This window comes from Manis javanica, chromosome 4 (genome assembly GCF_040802235.1).
Source record: "Manis javanica isolate MJ-LG chromosome 4, MJ_LKY, whole genome shotgun sequence".
NCBI classification, from domain to species: Eukaryota; Metazoa; Chordata; class Mammalia; order Pholidota; family Manidae; genus Manis; species Manis javanica.
This window is the reverse complement of record NC_133159.1, coordinates 121234751-121251525: the sequence shown is the minus strand read 5'-3', so window position 1 is coordinate 121251525 and position 16775 is coordinate 121234751. Positions and strand designations below refer to the sequence as shown.

General features: G+C 35.2%; 1 protein-coding gene across 3 annotated transcripts in view; it reads left to right on the top strand.

The window, feature by feature from the left end:
- The window catches only part of MAP2K4 (mitogen-activated protein kinase kinase 4), a 128242-nt gene that overhangs the window by 75363 nt on the left and 36104 nt on the right, over positions 1-16775 (top strand). For 2 of the 3 annotated variants that reach the window (XM_037001384.2, XM_037001385.2), the window contains 3 exons: positions 131-250; positions 11771-11890; positions 14266-14317. In XM_037001384.2, coding sequence (XP_036857279.1) covers positions 131-250; positions 11771-11890; positions 14266-14317 — 292 coding nt within the window. The remainder of the gene's footprint in view (positions 1-130; positions 251-11770; positions 11891-14265; positions 14318-16775) is intronic. The other variant, XM_073234760.1, reaches the window with a different exon arrangement.

The window sequence follows — 16775 nt, the reverse complement described above, 5'->3', positions numbered from 1 at the left end:
TAAGGAAGATGATAACTTTTATGTCTGGTTAGTTTGCTTGGGAATTTTCGGTCTTCTTGTGATAGCAATTTTTCTCAGGTTTCTAAATTTGTTGTGTGTTTTTATGACATCTTTTGTCATTCTTTTCCAGAGAATTCGGTCAACAGTGGATGAAAAAGAACAAAAACAACTTCTTATGGATTTGGATGTAGTAATGCGGAGTAGTGATTGCCCATACATTGTTCAGTTTTATGGTGCACTCTTCAGAGAGGTAGGAATAAACTGTTTGGGTTTTAGCTGATGAATGAATATCTGATTGGAATAAAGAGAATGGCAGTATTAGATTCTAGTCTCCAGCTAAATGCCATACATTAGTAATCAGTTAGTTTCTCAATATTTTCTTATATAGCCATGATTATCTACATATTAATTTCTACCATTCATTGTTCCTTTGATTAAGGGGTGAATTTCATACTTTATTATACACTCTCATACATACTTGTATATTTATTTTTGGCTATCATTTGTGAATCTCCTCTTCCTTCATTTATATTTTCTGTTCCTTAGAACCTGGTAAATCATCTGACTTCTATAACCCTTCTAACCTTTTTGCCCTGGGTTTAGATCTATTTCTTTTGGCTTGGACTTACTCAGTGTCCCCCTATCTGCTTTTATTCATTTCTGTCATCAACTGTATTTGCATTTAATAAGCATTTATTTGTCCCTACCCACAGTCATTAAAACTCATCATGGAAATTAACAGCTATAATATAAATTGTTTTATCAATTCTGTGATACATATTTTTATGTAGAAATTAGAATTCTAATTTCTTGGTCTCATGATCATGTTCTTTTGGCCTTTGGTTATTCTGTATCCTGATGTGGGTTATCACTTCTGTCCTCAACTGACAACCCCCTTACGCATTTCCAGTCATCCCATTACCTAAAGCAGGGCAGTGAAATAGGGCCAGCAAGTATGGCTGGAGCTGTGAATGGATCAAATACTTTATGGTGTTCTCAGTAGTCATCAAACATTTGTGATATTTGGTTTGATGAGGAGGACTTAAACTGAACTCTTACTCATTTTAAATACTCTTAAAAAGTACCATTCTCATTTTGAAAATATTAGAATGAGCTGGTGTGCTGCTGGGGTTGTTATGAATGGGTAAGAAAAAAATCCCTCCTGGCCTTCTTCTTGAAACTGGTTCTCAAAGAGAATAGCCTTGGGGTTTTCTTTTGTAGCTATTGATTTAAAAAATACTGTGTTGTAAGACAGGACCGAGTGTAACACTGAGTGGGAATATATGAAATATTGTATTTGGAGAAGACCTTAGAGGTTAGTCAATTAATTCTCTACCTGATCCCAACATTTTCATTAATTTTTCTGTGTCCTTCATAGGTAACTAGTAACTGGAAGCATTCTACTTCATGATAAAGCCCATTTCTTTGTTGAATCGCTACTTAATCACTTTTAATTCCAGACTCGTAGTTTTTTCTACTCCTGTCCTTGTATTACTTTTTATGACTTGAATATTCATTTTTATGATCAGATGACATTGAATTATTAACTCACTTTTTGGTTTCATATCAGTATTGCATTGCATCAGTATACAGTCATCTATGCGGGCACACACCTTGTCCTGCACTTCAGTATTACATAGTGTTATTCTGTATGTAGGGTCATTAGTCGGGAGTTTTAGTCATGTTGAAAAAGAATCTTGCCATCTCCTCCCTTCTTCTCCCAAACCATGAATTTATTCTTCATAATCACTAAGTCACCTGGCCACTTTACTCTTCAAATATTATGCAGAACAACAGTTATTTAGGTGTTGGGCTAGGTTTTCTCTCCACAGTCAGCTTTTCCAGTGCTGTGTTCACTGTTATCATGGACTCCCACTGGCCCCAGTTCACCTCCACAGCGCTTGAACACACCAGCTTTTTGATCATGTTCATTTATTTAATCATTCATTTAAGCAATAATTAAATATATAGTCCTAAGCTAGATAGTGAAGAAATCTGCTTTTATGAAAAGAAGGTAGAGTAAGTAAATTTCTGTGATTGAAAAACTATTGGAAACAAAACAAAAAGCTTGAAATAGTATCTGAACAGTATCTTCATGGTTTCTTATGTGTGCCTGGGCAAAGTTCAGTTTTTATCTCAGGAAGGTTGAAGGGAGTTGAGTTTGCAGCTTTAAGCACCAGCATCTATTGAATGCCCCATGGTTTTTGTGTATATTATCTTCACAAGTCTCAGGGTTTGGTGGTATTTTCCCCATTCTCCAAAGGGGAAACAGATTTAAGTACTAATTTGACAAAAGTCACACAGCCATTAAGTGGCAGAGACAGGATTTTAAAGACAAAAATCTTACTGTTTCTATTATACTGCAAGTGATTAGGGGATGAAGAATTTTTACCTTCATTGAAAAAATGTTTTTTAAACATTTTTGAGTATATGATAAAGATGAAGCCTTAGGAACTATACAGTTAAGTTATGTAAAGTCACAGAATGCTTGGATAAATTGAATATGAACCCTCTCTTTACCCCCACACCAAATCTTAGAATGAAGGAAGTAATAGGTACTTTTTGAATAATAAAAAAATGATTTTTAGAAGCAGAAAGTTCATGTTTAAAGACTGCATAATCAAGGTGTGTTTCCTGAATTTCAGAGGTTAGCTGTTTGAAACAGATTTAGTAAGGGTTTAGAGAAACATTTTTAGAGATTGTGATCATTTAAAAGGATCTTTTTTTTTGGTGACATGACCTTCAGTTCCAATAGTAGAAACAAAATTCTGGATTTATGAAAAGAAAGAATAAAGTGAATGTTGCACAATGTATGCATGCAGGACTTTTTATCTTAAGGACCCCTACAAGAGATGCAAATGTTTTTAATTCCTGTCACTGTGAGAAACCCCTCAGACTTTCATTTCACATAATTTATATGACCACAGGACCTCAGCTCTTGGTCTGGTTTAATCAGCCATCAGTGAAGATTCTGCTGAGATACTCTTCTTGCAGTTACCATGTAGAGTTGGGAAATATGGAGCCTCTGAAATTCCATCATTTTATTCAGAGAGGTGAATAATATTTGGTGATGCAGATGATAAGTAGTTGCCATTGTCTCCACCCATGTACACTTCTTTCTAGGATGGAACTCAGCTCAAATAAAAAGGCTAAACTACAACTTGAGTTTGATTTAGATAAGTTGTTAAGACACTGTACAGATTTGTAAGTTCATTTTCAGACTTTGTAACAGGAAAAAGAAGCTTGACAGTATTGAATAAAAGTAAGTTTTAGCCTATAGCCTACCTAAAGATCTATACCTATCATTTATCTTATCAATACTGACACTTAGAATCTCTGAAAAATATATTTTAATGTAAATTTTCATAATTTATTAGCAAGGAAGCTCTTTAAAATACCTTCAGTATTTTAGGTCAGAGAAATCCTAGTGTAGGAAATACTATGCTGGGTAACTTGTGATCATAGAAGTGTATCAGATTATATTCAGTGATATTAGCTGAATTTAGTCACCTCCTCCCTTTCCATCCCTGCTTCTCATGGGCTCCTTTCCCTTTCCTTCCCTTTTGCAGATTTTAAATACAGCTTTATGGATGTAAAACTGACATTTGATAAACTGCACATATTTAAAGCATACAACTTGATGTTTAAACAAATGTATATATTTATAGAATTATTACCATAATCAAGATACTGAACATATCCATCATTCACAAGTTTCTTTGTGCCCCATAGGTCATACACCCTCCCTCTTTGCTGTCATCGTCCTCAGGCAACTGCAGATCTGCTTTCTGCAGCTATAGATGAATTTGTGTTTTGTAGAACTTTATGTAAATGGGATCATACAGTATGTACTTCTTTGGTCTTTATTTACTCAGGATGATTATTTTGCAAGTCCTCTTATGTATCAGTAGTTCCTTTTTAGCTGAGTAGTAATAGTATTCCAGTGTGTGGATGCACAACAGTTCGTTTACTCATTCATCTGCTGACTGACATTTGGGTTGTTTCTAGTTTTACTCTCTTGCATATAAAGCTTCTGTGAGTATTTGGGTACAAGTCTTTGAGTGGACTTCTACTTTCATTTCCCTTGGTGAAGGATATGGCTTTGGCTTGATCACAGTGAAGGTATATGTTTAACTTTTAAAAAACTGGGTAAACCATTATCCAAAACAGTTGTACTATTTTCAGCTTTCACCAGTAGTATATGAGAGTTCTAGTTCTTGCACATCTTCTCCAACACTTGGTATGGTCTGTCTTTTTAACTTTTAGCCATTCTGATACATGTATAGTAGAATCTCATTGTATTTTAAATTGGCATTTCTCTAATGACTAATGATGTTGAGCAACTTTTCATGTGCTTATTTACCAACTTGAAGTTTCTGTTAAAATCTTTTATCCATTTAAAAAAATTGTTTTCTGTTTATTGAATTTTGGGAGTTAAAAAAAATGTATTCTGGATACAGGTTTTTTTAATCAGATATATGATTGTGAACATGTGCTCCCCTTCCCCCATCTGTGGCTTATCTATTATACTCTTAACAGTGCTCTTTTGGAAAGCAAAAGTTTTAATGTTGATGTAGGCCAATTTGTCAGGTTTTCCTTTTATGTATTGTGCTTTTGGGTTATATCTAAGGAATCTTTGCTCAACTCAAGGTCACTTAGATTTTCTCTTATGTTTTCTTCTACCAGTTCCATAGTTTTAGATATCACATTTACATTTATCATCCACTTGGAGTTAGTTCTTACATGGTGAGAGGTATGGATTGATGTTTACTTTTTTGCATGTGGGTATCCTTTGCACCTTGGCCGGAGATTGGTTATCCACATGAGTTACTTCTCTTTCTGCACTGTCTGGTCTGTTTCATTTATCTGTTTTGTCTGTCTTTGTACCAAATTTTTGTCTGTCTTTGCACTGTCTTGATTACTCTAGCTTTATTGAGCATCTTAAGGTCAGGTAATGCTGGTCTTTAAGCTTTATTTCTTTTAAAGTTGTTGGGGCTCTTCTGGGGTCTTTCCATTTCCAAATGGGTTTTGGAATCTGCTTGTTAGATTTTACAAAAAAAAAAGATCCCTGAGATTTTTAATTGGGATTATACTGAATTTATAAGTCAATTGAGGAAGCATTGATATTTTAACAATATTAAGTCTAATGACCCATTAACATGGTATCTTACTTCATCTCCTTTATTTTTTCTCAGCAATATTTTGTAGTTGTCACCATACAGGTCTTTTGCATTTTTCAATAAATTTATCCTTAAGTATTTAATGTTTTGCAAATCCTTAATAAATGATATGTTAAAAAATTGTTTCTTCTTGTTTTGTGACTAATATATAGAAACACAGTTGATTTTTGTTTATCTTGTGTACTACAACCTTGTTAAACTCGCAAGTTCTGGTAGCTTTTTGTAGATCCCATCAGATTTTCTATGTAGATTCATGTCATCTGTGAATAGAGAAAGTTTACTTCTGTTCTGATGCCTTTATTTATTTATTTCTTTGTTTGTTTGTTTGTCTCCTTATGTGCTGGCTAGATCCCTTAGTCTACTTTTGAATAAAATTGTCTTGTTTCCGATCTTAGAGGAAGGCATTCTGGCTTTCACCATTAATAAGTATGATGTTAACTGTAGGTTTTTCTTAGATGTTCTTCACCAGGTTGAAGAAGTTCCCTTCTATTCCTAGTTTGCTGAGAATTTTTATCAGGATTGGTTGTTAGAGTTTTGTTATATTCTTTTCTTTCATCCTTGAGATGATTATATGGTGTTTAAAAATATTTTTTAACGTGGTAAGTTGTGTGGATTGCTTTTCAAATGTTAAGTCAACCTTGCATTTATGGGATAAATCCACTTGATTATGATGTATTGTCTTTTTACGTTTTGTGGGATTCAGTTTGCTAAAACTGTATTTAGAAGTTGTACGTATATGTCCATGAGCGAGATTATCTGTAGTTCTCTTGCAATGTTTTTGTCTGGCCTTTGTAGTAGTGTATTGCTAGCCTTATAAATGATTTGGGAAGTGTTCCCTCATTTTCAGTTTTCTGGAAGAATTTGTATAGATTTGATATTATTTCTTCTAAAAATATTTGGTAGCATTTACCAGTGAAGCCATTTGAACTTGAAGTTTTCTTTGTAGGATGATTTTTATCTATAAATTTAATTTCTTTCAAAGATAGAGTTCTACCTAAGTTCTCTAACTCTTCTTGAGTCATTTTTGGTGATTAATTTCTTTGAAGAAGTTTGTCCCTTTCTTCTAAAGTGTCAAATTAATTGACATAGAATTATTCATATTCCTTTTTTTGTCAGCTATATATCTATAGAATCTATTATGATGTTATTACTTTTCTCTCCCTCTCTTTCCTGATATAGGTAATTTGTACCTTCTATTTTTTCCTGATTAGTTTGGCTAGAGGTTTATCAATTCATCTTTCAGTGAACCAACTTTCAGTTACATCCACTTTTTGTGTTTTTTTCTATTAAAAAATTTTTCAGTCTGATCATTCTTTCTTTCCTTCCACTTACTTTGGTTTAATTTGCTCTTTTTCTAGTGTCTTAAGGTAGTTTTTACTTTCGTAGACTATGAACTATTTCAAACATACAGGAAGTTAAAGCAGAGTTACAGTATACCCATAACACAGATGAGCATTTTTGGCATATTTGCTCTTTATCTGTCTTTAAATTATAGATACAGTTGAAGCCCCCACCCCATTCCCACTTTTTCGTCTCCAGACCTGAACACTACCTTGAAGTTGATAGTTCCTTCAACTTGTTTATTTAGGCTTGACATATTTGTACTTTTCCCCAAGTAATATATAGTGTTGCTTTATGTATTTTCAAAGTTTACATAAATGAAATCACCCTGTATGTATCCCCCATAACATTTTTTATTCAGCATGGTTTCCAAGGTTTGTCCATGTAAATACAAATCTACAATATATAGATTTGGTTAATTTTTTAACTGCTATGTAGTATTCCAATGATTAAATATACCTTTTTTATGTTTCTTTAATAATCCTAATATAAGTTATTTCTAATTTTTTAATATACTGCAACTGTAAATGGTGTAAAAATGAACTTCCTTTTTTATGTCTCCTTGACAACCTAGGTTACAGATTCTGTAGAGTATATACCTAGAAATACTGTTGCTAGGTTAAATGATGAGCGTATGTTCAGCTTTAGTGGATATTGTCTTGCTTCTCTACGGTTGTGCTTCTCTTGCTTGTGCTGTTATTCCTACCAGTAAGAGTGAAGATTTCTGTATCAGGAATTATGTTCCATGTCAGTAACAGAAACTGTTCGTGGCTTTGCTGGTTTGTAGTTTCAGTTGTTCATGGGTCAGGTTGGCTCCCAGGGCTCAGTGTCATGTCCGCATGAAGGAAGAACTGAAGGGCTGTCCTGGAATCACCAACCAGCTGTGTGTGTTGCCATCTCTCTTGGCCGTCTTTCTGCACAGAGAAGACTGGGAAGTGTAGTCTTAGTTGGGCATTTGATATGAAGCAAAGGGGGAGGTTTGTTGGGTAGGCCGTAACATTTACTGTCACAGACCTTACTGCTAACATTTGTTATTGAATGTTTTATTTTTGGCACAGCTGGGTTTGAAGTGGTACATTACTTTTAAAATAACATGTCCCTGGTGAGGTACAAAATTTTTTACTTGTGTGTTCAGGTTTTCTTTTCTATGAATTGCCTTTATTCCTATCCCTTTGCCATTATTCTATTAAGTTTTGTCTTTTCCTAGTTTATTAGCCTAGTGCTTTATTACTCAGGGTACCAATCCTTTGTTTTTTTACATCCAAATGAATGTTTTTGTCTCCCCTCTCCCCAGCTTTTGATACGGTGTCCTTTATCATACAGAAATATCTATTATAATGCAGTCCAGTTGAGCAGGTCTTATCCTCCATGATTTATTATTTTCATGTACGTTTTTGGGAAGAAATTTTTTCCTTTATAAGAAGTCATGAAGAACTCTTATAAAAAGCTTTAAGCTTTTGTTTTTCAAAGAATCCATTTGGGAGTTTTCATATTTTTATTTATTAATGATTTGAGGTAGCAACCTAATTTAACTTTTTTCTATATGGAGATGCACTGGCGCAGCAGCACTCATTGACTGTCACATCCTTTTGCCCCTGTGCGCCTTGCTGCATCTGTCACATGTCAGATTTCTGTATGTGACTGGCTGTGAATGTATTCTGTTGGTACATTTACTTTTCTCTCTATCAGTACTACTGTCTTTTATTTGGGGAGCTTTATAAAAAGTCTTTGGTAGGTTAGTCCCTCTTCTTTAAAATTGTTTTGGCTACATTGACTTTACTTTTCTATATAAATTTTAGGATCATCTTGTCCAGACAGATGGCAATTTTTAAAGAATGTACTTGAGTTCTCTCTTAATTTGGGGGAGTTTGACATCTTCATGATCTTGAGTCTCCACATTTGTGAACACATTTTGCCTGTCTGTTTTGGTCGGGTGGTTGTTAGGTCCTTCAGTAAGCATTTTGCCTCTTTTTGTTAGATACATTAATAGGTGCTTTATCATTTTTCTTTCTATTATGAGGGATAGCTTTTTTTTTTTGATATCATTAATCTACAATTACTTGAACAACATTATGTTTACTAGACTTCCCCCATCACCAAGTCCCCCCCACGTACCCCATTACAGTCACTGTCCATCAGTGTAGTAAGATGCTATAGAATCACTACTTGTCTTATATGTGTTGTACAGCCCTCCCTGGGACCCCCCACCGCCCACCATACATTATGTGGGCTGATCATAATGCCCCTTTTTTTCTCCTTATCCCTCCCTTCCCACCCATCCTCCCCAGTCCCTTTCCCTTTGGTAACTGTTAGTCCATTCTTGGGTTCTGTGAGTCTGCTGTTCTTTTGTTCCTTCAGTTTTTTCTTTGTTCTTAGACTCCACAGATGAGTGAAATCATTTGGTACTTGTCTTTCTCCGCCTGGCTTATTTCACTGAGCATAATACCCTCTAGCTCCATCCATGTTGTTGCAAATGGTAGGATTTGTTTTCTTCTTATGGCTGAATAATATTCCATTGTGTATATGTACCACATCTTCTTTATCCATTCATCTACTGATGGACACTTAGGTTGCTTCCATTTCTTGGCTGTTGTGAATAGTGCTGCAATAAACATAGGGGTGCATCTGTCTTTTTTAAACTGGGCTTCTGCATTCTTAGGGTAAATTCCTAGAAGTGTAATTCCTGGGTCAAATGGTATTTCTATTTTGAGTGATGGCTTTTTAAACATTTTATTTTCTAAGTAGTTATGTTGGAATATAAGTATGTTACCAATTTTATAGGGTTCTTGTCTCTAGGAACCCATATCTTGGTCTTAGTAGTTGAGTTTTTCATTATCCTCCACACTTCTTTTCAGTAAATCCAGGTTCAGCACTCACTGCTTTTGCATTCAGTCATGTGGTCATCCCACGTTTCACTTACACACGAAAGCAATGTTGCTGTAACTGCTTTTGGAAGCAGGTCAGACATCTCCATTGTTTAGATGCAGCTCATTGCTGCTGTGTATTCTCAGTTATGGCCAGAGGAGCTGCCAGAAGAAATAAGAAGTTTACAGTAGAGTATATGTGGAAGTCACAAAGGTTTTTTTCTCTCGAGCTAATTGCTCCTGTGTACCACCCCTTCTCATTCTCAGTCCTCACTTTTTACCTCTACTTTCCTGTTCCCATGTCCCTTCTCTTTGGTTGCCTTCCTATTTTTCTATACTTGCCCCTTCTCCTTTTCATTTTCTTATGGAAAAATCTGACATGTGACAGATGCAACAATTCTGCTCTTAACCACTATACAACAGGGTGATCATGAAGCTGGAAAAGAGATAAAATCATTTCATCATGTATTGCAATATGTGTAATATAACACTACTAAATGATTTATTAACTGTAGTTTTTAGCACCTGCTAGACCTTTATTTTGAACTTTACATATGTTAACCTGTTTGATCTTTATCATAGTCCTTGAGGATGATGGGGTAATCCCATTTCATAGATGAGGAGTTGAGGCAGCCCAAGTAAGTAGAAAGTAGGAGAGTCTGGATAATAAGTCAGGCTTTCAGACTCTAATAATACCAGTGATCTTTCCACTTTGCTAGACTACTGACATTAAGTTCCTTCCTCACTGTTTTTCTGGTAGGTGAGTTAAATGTGCTTTTCCTCCAATAAAAAAAATCTAGTAAATCTATTGACATGGTGTCCTTAGATTAAAATAAATCCAAGCATGTGTTTTGGGTGAAGGTGATGTCTTGCAGAATGACTCTCTCAATAGAAAGAAGAGACCCAGAAGAAAGACCTAAAGGAAATATAAGTAAAAATTTACTGTGTCAAATATGCTTTACAAGTAAGCATTCTGTAAAACTGTACAGCTACGTGAATGCAGATGGTCCTAGTGCAAGGTGCTGTCACTCATCTCAGTGTTCGTCACATCATGTGCCTTTTCTACATATAGGCCAAGTGTCCCGCACCATGGGTGTCATTAGGAGAAAGGAGTTAAGTAAACTAGATTCTGTTCATGGCTATATACGATTTGCAGTGTTGTTCCGGGCAAGCCATTTTACTTTAATGGGTATTAATCTCTTACATAATCAATCCAGGTCAGGGTGAGGGGTGAGATCTGTGGAGGAAAATCTCCAAGGATACAGTAGGAGGATCGATGCATTAGTAACAACATTCAAAATCATTTAAGATAATTTTTGTCATCATCATGGTAGCTGTTTTCACTCTCACAAGGTACTTTATAGTCCTTGTTCAGACATGCACATATTTTTACATCATAATCATGGTGTCTGCTTATAGTCTGTTTTCTCATGCATACCTCTCATGAATTGTATAGTTTTCAAAATAATCTAATTTTAGATAATCCCATTAATGTACCATTTCCTCTTTTGAGATAGTTTGTTTTGTAGTTTTTATTTTTGTTCTTATTTTTTCTTTTTGTGATTTATGGGCTGTTTGTTTAAGTTAGATTTCCAGTCATTGGAATGACTCTATTAAAGGGGCTCAACCCTTTTGTTTCTCTTGTTTCATTGTCAGATTGCCTTCAGATCGGTTTAAAACACTGTATAATGCTGCCCATAGTTTTTGAATGATTAGTTGAATTACAGCCAGTGTTCATTCATTTAGGAACATTTATTAAGACCTTGTCCTGGTGGAGTGTATATTTCCATGGGGAAGATTGGTGACAAACATGATAAATAAGTATGTTGTATTTTATGCTGGGAGATGATAAAGGCTGTACAGAACAGAGCAGAGTGAGGCGTGCTGAGGACAGAGTGACTTGCTCCCGAATGAGTCAGGCATTTCAGTGTTAGCCACTGAGGAGTAGCATTTGAGCAAGGACTTGAGGCATTGGGTTTACTTTATGCATTCCTTTCATTCTCTTTTCCTGATTTAAACATTTTTATAGTATCTTGAGATTATATATTCTGTGTTCTTTGTTAGAATGAACAGTTTCTCACATATTTTCTATATTAACATTTAATTCTGGCAAACTTGGATGTTTTTATAAAGGCACAAAAGTTTTCTGTATAAGATTGTTTCTGTCCTAACCATAAGAGTGGGGAACATTGGGCAAATAAGTTTGTGTTTAAACAGGAGAATATTCTGCCCAGAGCTTGAATAAGGAAGCAAAAATTACTGTTATATTGAGATTAATAAAAAAAGAGAAGATTGCTTCCTTAACCGTATTTCTAATTTAAGTAAAGGAAACATAGTATTTAATATTAAGATGTATAAGAATAACAGATGTTTGTTATTTTATAGGGTGACTGTTGGATCTGTATGGAACTCATGTCTACCTCGTTTGATAAGTTTTACAAATATGTATATAGTGTATTAGATGATGTTATTCCAGAAGAAATTTTAGGCAAAATCACTTTAGCAGTAAGTACCTGGTTTTCAGATTGTTCATTCTGTACTTATATAAAGATGCTGCTGGATGTTTGAATGCACATATCTGAATGTCCTTCACAGGTGCTATTGACCTTCTGGAAACCCATTTGTAATAGGAAAAGAGACAAAGCACTTCTGTGGGGATATTAATACAAGTTATAAGAATAATTTTCAAAATATGGTCTACATATTTTGAAAAATTGTATTTCTACAATTTTCTCCTCATTAAAATCACAATGAACTGTATTGTAAATAAGATAAGAAAAAGCAATTTTTTGTTCTGTTTTCCCTGTTGCTTTAGCTGTTTTTAAATAGGTTATATAATCACAGTTATCCCAAAATTACTCAGAATCACAGCATTCTCCTTGAAATATCTTAATTGAAAGTCTTTGACAAAGTATATTTCCAGTGGTTTAAGATTTGGGCTTTCCAGTTTAAACTACTTAAATTTTTGACTAGCAATTTCAGTAACCAGCATTACTATTAATTTGGTCAATTCACGTTTCCTAGAGTACCAAAAAAAAAAGAGGTACTCTTTCGTATATGTTCTGTTTACATTTGGAAGTGAATTCATGATCATTTTCTTTCTTGCTCTTGACAAAGGTTGTTCAGATTATTTTTCAAAAGAAATTCTTTTTGATAGAGTAAAATTATTAAGATTCTTAGAAACCCCTGAGAATCTGAGCTAATGACATGACCTGTCCTATAAATTTTATAGGATGATGTAAGACAAATATTCTAGTTGATGTAATTTCCTATCTCTTTCTTCCCTGCATCCTGTATCTGCAATATAGCTCTCCATTTAGTCGCCAGTTTATCCTGTGTAATCATTAAGAGTTAATGTTAAACATATATAGACAATTTATGGACTGTGTTTTAGTTGTAAGAGGTGTGTGTATGTAATTGGAATATTAAAAATAAGATTAAACTCTACAGTCATTATAATCTTAAGACTTAATAAATTTCATGTTAATATATTTCATGTTAATATTTTAAGTTATTTAGCCAAATAATGCTTAAATTGAGTGTTTTATAAGTTAAATTTAAGATATAGCCCCTTTCGTATAATTTTATAGAAAGAAGCCAAGTTTTACTAGAAATTTGTTCCTTGTTCAGACAGGTATGTGAAATTTTATATTAATAGTTTAGTCATCTCTCTAGAGTATGTCAAACCCACTATTATCCTGGTACTTGTTACTATTTATAATAATTATAATGGAACAATAGTAGAATAATAATAATAGCTAATGGTTATTGAATGTTTATTTGCACCAGGCCAAAGTCTTAGGATGTTTATCTTCATAGCGACTCTCCGTGACTAATATTATGACCCCTTTTTACAGATGACAAATGTGAAGCATGGAGAGATTAAGTAATTAGTTTGCTTTGAAGTTCATACAGCTGTAAGTGATAAATGACTTAAGCCTAGGCAGCCTGATCCCAGAATTCTGCTCTTAACCACTATACAACAGGGTGATCATGAAACTGGAAAAGAGATAAAATCATTTTATCGTGTATTGCAGTATGTATAATATAACACTACTAAATCATTTATTATATATTTGCCTGCATTTCTAAAGTTAGTGGTCACTCTTTACATTAAGTATGACATTTAAAATTACTGTGTGTTAAACTTGTTACTGCTAATGAATAACCCAGTGAACACACAAGCCTAGCTATTTGGAACACTGCAGGTTGGCGTGTTCTGTTTCTTAACCCCAGCACCTGGATGGCAGCAAAGGCTCCATCTTGCCATAGCAAACGGCTGGTCTGTTCTTCAGTTCTCTTTTTGTTTGAAGTTGTGGGAATTTTAAGTCAAGCCTCTGTTCCTTGAATTCCTGAAGAAATTTCTGATTTTCTGATCAAGAGCAGTGTTTGAACACTAGGATAAATTCTGGATAAGTTGCAGTAGTGGCTGAGCAGAGCTTTGGAAAATCTGGCTTCGCAAAGTTTGCTTTGAAGGCTCAGTACTCAGTGAGGGTGAATGATTGTGAGAAACTGAGAATTTGCAAAAACTTACTAAATTAGGATTGATGATGAAACCAAGTCTATTAGATGATCTCATGCTAAATAGATATATTCTTGAAAAGTTGGAAGTAGAAGAAACATTATACAACTGTTTAAAGACTCATTAAAAAACTTGAAGTTACTAGGATTTTTTTAGGTGTTGTAACAACATGTAAAAGCAACTAGGTTTTCAGATCTGAAGTCATCATTCAGCATCTTTGATTGACATAAAAAATGGACAGAATATTGAAATATTAAGTGTAAAAGAATGTGTAGGTCTGTGGGGGCTGTTACTTATGATAAACTGTGGTGCTGTTTAAGTGGAAATTGTTTATCCCATCTCTGCTTTTTCATCCTAGACTGTGAAAGCACTAAACCACTTAAAAGAAAACTTGAAAATCATTCACAGAGGTGGGTATGAATTGTTCTTTATAGGCTATAAATGAACATTTATCCTTAATAGGAAAAAGTTATTGAAAATTACAGTGTCACTATATAAGATTTTCTGAAATATTTGTATTTTTAGCAAAATATACTGTGTGGACCCTAAAACTATTACTAATTTAGTTTTTTTTCCCTTTTGGGATTCTATAAATTCAGTCTAATTAGCATGTTGGACTTAGAAATGAAAATAGATTTTGCTGCAAGTTCTTATTACTCCTAATAAATAATTGTTCATTTGTCTGATAGATAATTATTCTTTCTCTGTGTATATAAGTAAGGCACAAAGCTGGTCTCATGGGCACTCACAGAAGAATCCGAGGGACAGTACCCTTGAGTATTTCAATAGCATGATACTATGCCTATCAAGTGTTTCTTATTTACTTTAGAGGATATTTTTGGAAATCGAAAGACTTTAATTAGTATCATACATTGAAACTCCTCTAAGGCATTTGTATTTGTGAAACCAGTGATCTTAGCCTTGTTAGACACAGGCGCAATGGAGGGCAGTATGAATTTTGAATTTAATTCAGCAAATAGTAAACAGTTACTCTGTTTATTCCTATGCTAGATTCCGTGGTAGCTTTGAAGAGGCCCACAAGGTCCTCAGTAAATTTGTAATGGATAAACCTAAGAAGTACATGGCAGTGTGTGAGTCAGCCTAACAATAAATAAGACACAAAGTAAAAGGCCATATTTAGGAAAGTGAAAAACCTTGAATTCTAAGAAACATAGTTTGTAGTGGTTAAAGAAATTAGTAATTGAAACATTTATTTAAGTAATTTTAGGAATTTTAATTTGAGGTTGATCCCTACCATTGAAATTAGTTAACATTGAACATTAGAATATTTCATTTAATTTTGTCTTGCTTAATGCTTGTTAAAAAAATATTTAGGTAGCCTTCATGTTTTCTCTTTTGGCTTAAAATCATTTAGTGTTTAAGTCCCTAAACAAAATTATTTTATCCTACTTATAGTTCATCTTGTTCTTTTTTGGATGTGTTTTATAGTCATGAGAGGGTCCTCTTTAGGGCACTTGGTCATTGCCTTAGGGATGCTCACCAATCACAGTAAAGTACTATAAGAGTGCCTGAGGAGTAGTTGAATAAAAGGAAAAGTCTTAAAAATAACTTGGGTTTTCTTATGACTAAATAAAGTGATGAGTTTAGAGCAGTCTTTTATCAATTCAGATCAGTTAGCTTTTTTGCTGCAATTAGAGTAACAGAATATCCTGATAAATGGCTTCTGCTTCAAGGAAATTCATTACCTGTGACAGTAAGTCCAGAGGTTGGGTGGCTTCAAGCACAGTATGAGCAGGGCTCAAGCTCTCTTCTTTCAGCTCTGCCCTCCTTAATATGTTGGTGCCATCCTCAGCTACCCACAACCAAAGCAGGCCCCAGTGTCACCTCTGGACATGCTATCCTCTTGAGGAAGAAGCATGCTTTTCCTGTGTGATCGTCTTAGGAGAGGGGAAATCTTTCCTACCCTGATAAGATCAGACCATCCTGACCTACTTTTTGGAGTTGTGGCTAGAGCTACACAGAGTAGGATGGATGCATCATAAAATGCAGGCATCAGGGAGAGATTAAAGATGGCGGCGTGAGAGGAGAGACAGACGCTTCCTCCAAAAACTGGATACAATCAGAAAATTTAATTGGCGCAACTAATCCTGAGAAAGCAACAGGAAAGAGGACGGCATCAGACTGCACACACCTGGAGAAAAGAGCAGACCTCAGCGAATGGGGTAACGGACTAGAGCCCCTCCCCAACCCCAGCTCACAGGCGGGAGGAAGACAAATGGAGCAGGGTGGGAGTGGAAGGCTTGGGACTGCTGAATACCTAGCTCCAGATATCTGCTCTGGGAGCACAAACCTACATTTCATGGTGCTTTCATGAGACTCGCATGACTACCAGATTGGAAAGTTAATACAGGCAGAGTTCCTGGGGAGACTGGGATTCCGGCTGCTTGTGGAAAGCAGGGATCCATATCTGGCTGCTCTGAGACAAAAACTTATACCTATGTGCCCGGCCCACTGGCTCAGGCAGTGGAGACAGGCACAGGAGCCAGGAGGCGGGGAACAGCTCTTTCCCTCCCCCAGGCACCAGTACCGCTCCCCTGCGACCCCTGACATTGCTTCAGGGGCTCAGCAGCTCCAGAATAGAGCTTCTGGACACTAGAGGGCGCCATATACAAACATGAAATGCCAAAGGAACCTTGTCCAGAGTAAAATTGTTAATACAACTCCCAAGAAAGATTTAAATGATATGGACCTTGTGACTCTTCCTGAAAGGGAGTTCAAAATAAAAATCATCAACATCCTAATGGAGGTACGGAAAGACATCCAAGAACTCAGGAATGAATTCAGGGCAGAGATTCAATTGCTAAAAGAACACAATGGAGGGTATTAAAAGCAGGTTGGATACAGTGG